General features: G+C 42.9%; 1 protein-coding gene across 1 annotated transcript in view; it reads left to right on the plus strand.

Moving 5' to 3' along the window:
- Positions 1 to 6878: 6878 nt before the first annotated feature.
- Positions 6879 to 8937, plus strand: part of LOC117883831 (cytochrome P450 3A9-like) — an 18737-nt gene continuing 16678 nt past the window's right edge. The window contains exon 1 of the mRNA XM_034783625.1: positions 6879 to 7050. Within this exon, the coding sequence (XP_034639516.1) occupies positions 6980 to 7050 (71 nt within the window). The 5' untranslated portion in view covers positions 6879 to 6979. The remainder of the gene's footprint in view (positions 7051 to 8937) is intronic.

An 8937-nucleotide genomic window follows, 5' to 3' on the forward strand; every position in this document is an offset into this window, starting at 1 on the left:
TGAGAGAGCACCTTGTATTTTATTGTATCATATCTTAGGTGTTCAGATGCAGAGATAACAGGAGACAAATTCTTTCTTTTACTTACTCTCAGTTAATTCTACTAGGCTAAACTTGGAGGCTCTGAAACACTCATTTGTACTGGATTGGGCAGCAAAATGTGCTACTGACAGTTACTGAATTATCCAGAGAATGGTATGGTTTCAAGACTAAGAGAGAATATAATTACATCTTTTAAGGAAATGAAAAAAGGTTGGTAAGCTTCAGAGTTATGACTTTAACTGGCAAAACATCTGACAAATGTCCTACTTTCTACATCGCTCCAAAGCTCAGGATGTGGTCCTTAGCGTCCAGGGGATTTCATTACATTTTGCTGCATATTCAGGGCGGATTTAAAACCCAAGGAAGTATACTTGAGTGGGAGTACTGACGTTATCTATGGCTAGAAGATCATATATTATCATTAAAGACCCTCAGATATACAGCAACTTTCCTTTCCTTTGCGTCCGGAAGCAGTATATTTTTATCACTTAAACCAAGATTTAGTCTTTATTATGAAATATTTTGCCATGGCTCACCAAAACTTTGCGGAGGCCAGGGGAAAATCAATTGCTTCCCCTCCCAACCATCAGCATTTGCCTATGCAGCAACTGAACCCCATATTATGGCTTGGCTGGAGAGAGCCAATTAAGTATGGGAAGATAGTGAAGCATATGGAAGCAACTTAACACACATACAAATTAGCATATAAAAAGTTCTTTGGGAATTGGGATGCTTTCAGGACACTTTAATGCTGTATTATTTTTCTTTTCTGAAAGACACTATCACATTAGCCTGAGCAGCTTCAAGGTATTAGTGGTAGGCAGGCAGCTCAAGTCTGTCCAGAAATTTGTTGTAAAGTATGGCTTTTAAAAGCACTTCAGACTTGGGCTTTGACAGGATACAAACCTGCGTGAAAATGTCTGTTAAGAGAGGGGTGTATCAAAACGCTCAATGGTGCTGAAAGTGCCAGGATAAAGACCGACCTGCAGTGGCTGAACAGAATGAAGGGGCAGTCTGTGGGGATGAGGGGAGAAATGGGAAACTCTGAAGCAGTGAGAATTTCAGTTTGGTCTCTCACTTTCTTAACATAAATCACTGAGTTTCTGCACTGTTAAAACTGGAGTCCTGAGTCTGAAAACAAGAAATCCCAGAGTATCCCCCTCATGGGAGAACTCTACACCTCAGGGAACAAAATGGTGACTCTCGGTCCTCCACTAGCCTGAGGCAAGTGTCTTATCATGAATGCACAAAGGATTGTGATCACTGTCCCTCTGCCAATGAAATAAGGCAAAAGGGACCAGATTGTCTGGCCAGTATTAGGCTGGGGGCGGGGCAGAGTGTACTTTCCTTGTAGATTTCCCCCCAACCCGACACACACACACTTTCCATGGTGAGCAGTCATATTTTCACAACACTTACTCCCCCAGTCTCTGCCTTTGGGGTGCCCCATCTGTGTGGTTGGGGAAACTCTGGCTGGGCACAGGGAGCTAACACAGCCTGACATTACAATAACTCTTCCATATCTCCTTCTACACTGAGGGACCCCCTTTAAGGGGGATTCCAAGAGGCAGCAGCAATGGAGGGAAGCCCTGACAGTGAGGCTTCAAAGAAAGCTCAATGCCAGGGAGCTGAACCAGGAGTTGGGACACAGAGCCTGTGAATGACGGGCCCTGGAGTCTAGTGAATCCCAGGGAGCCCCTGCTCATGGAATTCTCTGCTATCCAGATGTCCTCCCCAGGGCATTTCTACAGGAGGAGTGATATGCCCTAAGCCTGGAAGTGAGAAAAGTTATCATTTCCTGTTTTCTTATATGCTCATATCTTCTTTTACTGTTTGCATAAGATAGGACTGTGTGTTTAGCAACTCAGCTTTCTAAGTTTTCGTGACTAAAGGATATATCTATAAAAGTTAAAGGGACTCTGACCTTTTCTTTGGACTCACTTTATCATTCCTTAAAAACAATTTAAGCACTCAGGGAAAGGCTATGATTCTACAGTAATTAGAGCTGGTAGAATTTTTTCAATCAACAAATTTTCCCACTGAAAAATGGTGTTTTATTGAAAATAATTTTTTCCTCCCCAGAAAATATCACTTGCCTTTTTCTTTTCAATGAGGAAATTTTGAAACAAAACATTTTCTGTTTCATACTAAAATCACAAGTTTTGCTTTATTTCAGTTTGGGAAAACTGAAAATTATAAATTTTCAAAATGTTTTTTCCCTTCTCCTTCCTTTTCCCTCTTTCCTACTGAATGCAACAGAAAGAATGATGTCCAGGGCTTTATGAGTTCTTTTTTCGTTGTCCCATGCTGCAAGTTTCAAAATTTCTCCAACTCTGGAAAATGAAAGAGCGGACAAAGAAAAAACAAAACATGGTAATTTGGCCACTCTTGCATTTCAGAAGTTGAGGAAGTTTTGAGGAGTTACAGAGTAGAAAAAGGAAAAAGTGTGGGAGTGTGGAGAAAAGAGCCTGAACATTATTCACTTCATTGCACTTAATGGCAAAGCAGGAAAAAAAGCAACAGGGTTGTAAGAGAGAGGGGAAATGAAAATTTGCAAACTTCAGAAAATTTGAAATTCCAAAATTTCTGAAATGTTGAGATTTCAAAATGTTTTGAAAAATAGTTGGTGAAAATTTTAGAAAACAAAACAAAAAATTGTTCTGCACGAAACCCTGCCAAATGGAACACTTCAGAATGTCCCACAAAATGGATTTTTTCCATTTTTTGACCAGCTCTAATACTCATGTTTTCCCTAAACGCAGTGAAAAAACCTCAAATTGTACCTTTGGGTTGTTTATTCCTTATCATTTCTATAACACCCTTCAAATTCTTTCTAAGCATTAATAAAACTTCCCAACACCCTGGTGTGATAAAAATGATTGTCCCCTTTTTAAGCTCTGCCCATACAGCAACAGTTTACCATGCCTCTAGGTGGGCAGTGAGTCGGCTAAAATCACAGATTGTGTCCATATAGCACACTTAATAATCAATATATCCTATCTACCCATACTAGCTACATAGTCTAATACATGGTTCAGTTCCTGTAGTGGGTTAGGTACATGGTAGTTTTGCTGTAACAGATAAATCTTGTCCTCCCTCCACCCAGAACTCTGTCTTGTTAGACATCCCACAGTGTACTTTTCCCCGTGATGGGAATGCCACTTTGCGTGCCTGACCTGTAGCATCCCTATCTCCCATGTAAAATCAGAGCCAGTCAGCTTCCTTGGCTACATTGCCCAGTAGCTGCCAGCTGGTTTAAAATGCCTGTGACTTACTTTGCTCTCCCACCACTGCCTGGATAGCTGAACTTTGCAAACTGCAGAACAACTGAATCTACTTCTCTACCATTGAGAAGCTGAGAGAATATGCCTAGTGGAGACCAGGCCTTGCTCCCTATCTGGAATGAGAACATCCAGACTCATTCATATTGAGTCAAATGCAGTAGGCTGTTGACAGGCACACAAAGAGAAAAGCATCCCTCAACATTTTTTTGTCTGTGTAAAGTTATGTCCGTAAGTGGATGAATCAGGGAACTTGAGGTGGGAGACTGAATCACTCATCTCTAGGTCACTGACATTCATCTGGCCCAGATCAATATGACCAGAAGTTATCATCTATCAGCTGTTTCAAGGCCAGTTTGAAACAAGTCAATAGACACAGTCCAGTTGGTCTTGTGTCCCCAGTGCATAACCAATACTTAGGGTTGACACCGTCAGTCTTGTGACAGTCCCAGCAGTGAGGCCAAGGCCCCAATGAGCATGGAGTCTGAACTTCTCTTACCCCTATGAGATGGTTGGGTCCGAGTGGGGTTGGGGACTGAGGGAGTGGTAAAGCTAACAGCACTTCTGTTCTGTGGATAAACAACATCCCCTTCTTTCTGATAGGATGACTCTGGCACCTTTAGTCAACACTAAATTCACTGCAAGGAAATAGCAAATTTTGCAAGGGGAGAAACAGAGGAAAATAATTATGGTCATAGAATCCTAGCTGACAGGCTTGGAAAAGGCCTCTTAGATCAAGCAGTCTAACCTGCATCGAGGACACAACAGCAACTTGCCACAAGCTTATCTAACCTTGTCAAAAACTTGTCTACCCATGTCACACTTTTAAGAAGATTGCTGTTATTAGACACTAATCTGTGATTGATTGGTATCTGGAGGTTAGAGCAGAGGCCGGGAGAAGGCGAGGAGAAATACAGATCCTCTTGAGATAAGGTCAGACTCTGCCACTCATGCTGCTCTCTGATGTTATCCAGACATCAATCTATCCATCAGCAACCACAGCAATGTCCTTGGAGACACCCAGGCATTTGATGCTCCTAATACTTACAAGTTAGACTGCAATGGAATTCAGTAAGGGACCTTTTAGAGACAACATGTCAATATGAAGGAAGTGTGTTCACTTTAAAGTCTTATTCTTAGTACAGCCCTAAATAATAACATAGGACCCACCTACCTGAAGGACACATCCTGCTGCCCTAGCTATTGTTCTGACAACTAACTGCATTAGAACGGCACACCTTAATAATCTTCTTACACCATGTGCCTGTGTCTCTGGAAAGCTATTCCCAAAGCACCCGAATATATTTGTGCCATCCTTCAGGGAAAGATTTACAACATATCTGTTTTTAGTTTTGGTTATATGGTTTCTGTGTTGGGTTGTTGTGAGAAGAGGGCTGTTGCCTGGTTCCAGGATAAAGGTGAGATTTTTTAGAAGTTATGGTACTCCTACACAATCTCTGCTCACAGGCCCAGAATAACAGGATGTTTCTGTGAAAATGATCAGTAACCAAAGTGTGTAGACTATTCTAAAATGTAGACTTTAAACTTGTTAGCATCCTACTGAGATGAATGGGGCAGTTCAGATTTCTCTTAGAGCTTCTGTCGCAGATGATCTACAGATGCAAGCAGACAGTATTTTATTGGGTCATGGTAGATACATTTTCTTCAGAACTGTTAGGACTAGAAACATAATTGTTTAAAAACTAAACCTTAAATTCTACAGAAGCTAATTGGGTCACCAGAGAAGGGATGCTACCATATACTGCATCAATACCCATTCGGACTCCTGCACAATACAACTCTCATGCCTTCCCTTGGGATCACTCTGTGACTCTGCACCCCATATTCTTCATAGTGATATTATTATATGATATGATTATAGCATAATTATGATGCATTTTATATAAGATAAGTCATGTGAGGTGTCATTGAAAAAGTTCTAATTTGCTGAATATGATTACCTACTTGTGTGCACGTATCACTTTTGTATCTGAAGTTATGAATATTGACTATGTATCTATATTTCTAATGTAGTTACACCTGGGTGAGGCCCAGTAGGCAAGATGCTTTCAGTCTAGATAGTGAGTGAGGAAGGGCTTATTCAGGGTAATGGGCCATTAGTAAAAACAATAGGCATTAGGAGAAGCTTATCCCACACCTGGTGAGCATTCCTGAGAACGCTACAGACAGCCTGTAAGTAATGGCTGCTATGACTCTACAAGGACATGTGACCAGGCCACATGATTCTGGACTCCATTTTGGGATGTCAGTATTTTTCCATAAATCAGTCTGGGAACCAAGTTTTGAAACAAAGGGTTCCTGCCATATGCTAAATCTATATAAGGCAGGCAGTTCCATCATCTGAGGTTCTTTACTCCCCACACAGGAAGACTCCTGGAAATATCTGAGGAACAAAGACTGAACTGGGGGAAGTGCTGGACCCAGGCTAATGGGATTTCTAGTCTGTGTATGAAAGACCTGGGGATTCCAAGCTGTAGACAAGTGAAGCTTGCCCCTTAAGAATCTGCAGCCTGCTTGTATCATTTCTCAGGATGAGAATCTGCTAATTCATATCTAATCTATTTAGTATATTAAGCTTAGTTTACATTTTTTGTTTATTTGCTAGGTAATCAGCTTTGCTCTGTTTGCTATCACTTAAAATCTATCTGTTGTAGTTAATAAACTTGTTTTTGTTTTAATTTAAACCAGTGATCTTTGAGTGGAGTGCTTGGGGGAAAATCTCTGCTTGATTACCACAAGTGTGCATTGCTCTCTTCACATTGAGGAAGAGGTGGTTTGGGTATTAAACCCATAAACTGGCCTGATTTCATAGAATACCAGTGTTGGAAGGGACCTCAGGAGGTCATCTAGTCCAATCCCCAGACAGCTTTTTGCCCCAGATCCCTAAAGGCCCCCTCAAGGACTGAACTTATAACCCTGGGTTTAGTAGACTAATGCTCAAACCACTGAGCTATCCCGCCCGGGCCAGGATGGTACTGCTCTGGGGTCCTAGGCTGGGGAGCTGGTGGTTAGAGTGCCTGTGTGTAACTGCATCTGGGTGTGTCCCTACCTGTGTGAATGCTCATGAAAGTGCAGGCTGGAAAGCTTTGTGGCTTGTCACAACAGTACAGTGTGTAAGGGAGCCCAGACTGGTAGGTCAGAGGGCTCAGTGGTACCAGTTCCAGGTGGCACCTGTCACACACTCTATATATGTATGTTGTCTTTTTATTGTCACTTTGACATTATTTATTTCTGTTTAGGAGCCCATTGGGTGGTTACTCATTAAAACTAAATATTACATTGGAGGAACTTTATCAAGAGAAAACTGGAATAGCTGACTGTATGTATATTAAAGAACTTGTACTGAGGATCTTTATATTTCTAGAGATTATATTATATATTTTGTCATGAGCTATTAAAGGTAACATTACTTGTCTAGATTGGCATTTTCACTATCTTTGATATTCACTCCACCCTTTTGATTACATAAAGGGTCAGCTCAAGTTTCATTTAGTCACTGAGCCACGTGATTAGAGACAAATATAAGAAGTTGTGACACTGTTCTTTCCCTAGTCCCAAGAGTGATTAGAGCAGAGAGAGGGAAAAAACAACTGAGAAGTCAGATAGAGAACAAGAAACTGAGAGATACAGAGCTAAAATGAACCTTCTTCCTAGCTTTTCCATTGAGACCTGGGCTCTCCTGATTGCACTGCTATTTCTCCTGATACTGTAAGTATAATTCTACACATTGCTTTTCTACTTGTGCTGTTTTCAAATTCTTGAAGGAGAGCCACTGTTAATTTAAATGTTACTGGTCTTTTCATAAAAAGCAACAGAGGGTCCTGTGGCTACCCCTCTGATACTGGTCTTTTCATAGAATCATATAAGTGTAGGGCTGGCAGGGACCTCAATAGGTCATCTAGATCAGTCCCCTGCACTCAAGGCAGGACTAAGTAATAACTAGACCATTCCTGACAGGTGTTTGTCCAATCTGCTCTTAAAAACCTCTAGTGCAGTGGTCTCCAAACTTTTGGGAGTTATGCCTTGTCTGCGCTCTCCCCAGAGCCAGGGCCAGGAGCAGTGCTGCAGCTCTGGGGAAGAGGGGGAAGGGATGCGGCCAGGGGTAAGAGGGCCAAGGTTGGGGGCTGCAGCTGGGGATGGGTCTAGGGCCAGGACCAGAGATGGGGTTAGGGTTAGGGCAGGGGCCAGAGGCTGAGTGTGGGAGCAGAGCTGCAGCTGGGCTGCAGTGGGGGCCGGCAGTCAGGGCCACGCCAGGGGCTGTCAATGGCTCCACTCCTGCTCCCGTCCCCAGACTTGGCCCTGGGAGCCAGGGCCAAGGCTGGGGTGGGGCCAGAAGCGGAGCCGCACTAAGACTGGGGACAGCACCACAACTGGGGGTGGGGCCGGAGCAGAGCTGGGAACGGGGCAGGGCTGAATGGCGTTCCCTCCCCGCCTCCCATGGGGCTGGCCCAGCCTGCCGCATCCGCCGAATGTTCCTCCGCACCCCCCAGGGGTTGCACCCCACAATTTGGGAACCTATGCTCTAATGACAGAGATTCCCCAACCTTCCTAGGTAATTTGTTCCAGTGCTTAATTACCCTGACAGGAAGTTTCCTAATGTTCAACCTAAACCTCTCATTGCTTCTTGTCCAATCCTGAGAGGATAAGGAGAACAATTTTTCACCCTTCTCCTTGTAATAACCTTTTATGTACTTGAAAACTGTTATCCTGTCCCCCTCAGTTTTCTCTTCTCCAGACTAAACAAAGATTGTTTTTTTTTTTCCAATCTTTCCTCACAGGTCATGTTTTATAGACCTTTAATGTTTATTGCTGCTCTCCTCAGGACTTTCTCCAATTTGTCCATATTTTACTGAAATGTGGTGCCCAGAACTATACACAATACTCCAGCTGAGACCTTATCAGCAGAGTAAAGTGGAAGAATTACTTCTTGTGTCCTGTTTTCAACACACCTGCTGATACATCCCAGAATGCTGTTCACTTTTTTTGCAACAGTGTTACACTATTGACTCATTTTTAGCTTGTGATCCACTATAATTCCCAGATCTCTTCCTACACTATTCTTTCCTGGGCAGTCATTTCCCATTTTGTATGTGTGCAATTGATTGTTCCTTCCTAAGTGGAGTACTCTGCATTTGTTCTTACTGAATTTGATCCTATTTACTTCAGACCATTTCTCCGGTTTGTCCAGATCATTTTGAATGTTAATCCTACCCTCCAAAGCACTTACAACTCCTCCCAGCTTGGTATCGTCCATAAACTTTATAAGTGAACTCTCTATGCTATTATCTAAATCATTTATGAAGATATTGAACAGAACTGGATCCAGAACCAATCCTTGTGGTACCCCACTCAATATGCCCTTCTAGCTTGACTGTGAACTACTGATAACTACTCTCTGGGAATGGTTTTCCAACCAGTTATGCGCCCACCTTCTGGTAGCTCCATCTAGTCCAGGGGTCATCAACCGGTCGATCGCGCTCGACTGGTCGATCCTAGAGAATCTCCCAGTCAATCGCAATCTCTGGCAGCACAGAGGGGCTGCCACTAAGACAGGTTCCCTGCCTGTGCCAGCCCCATGCCGCTCCCAGAAGTGGC

This window comes from Trachemys scripta, chromosome 10 (assembly GCF_013100865.1).
Source record: "Trachemys scripta elegans isolate TJP31775 chromosome 10, CAS_Tse_1.0, whole genome shotgun sequence".
Lineage (NCBI taxonomy): Eukaryota > Metazoa > Chordata > Testudines > Emydidae > Trachemys > Trachemys scripta.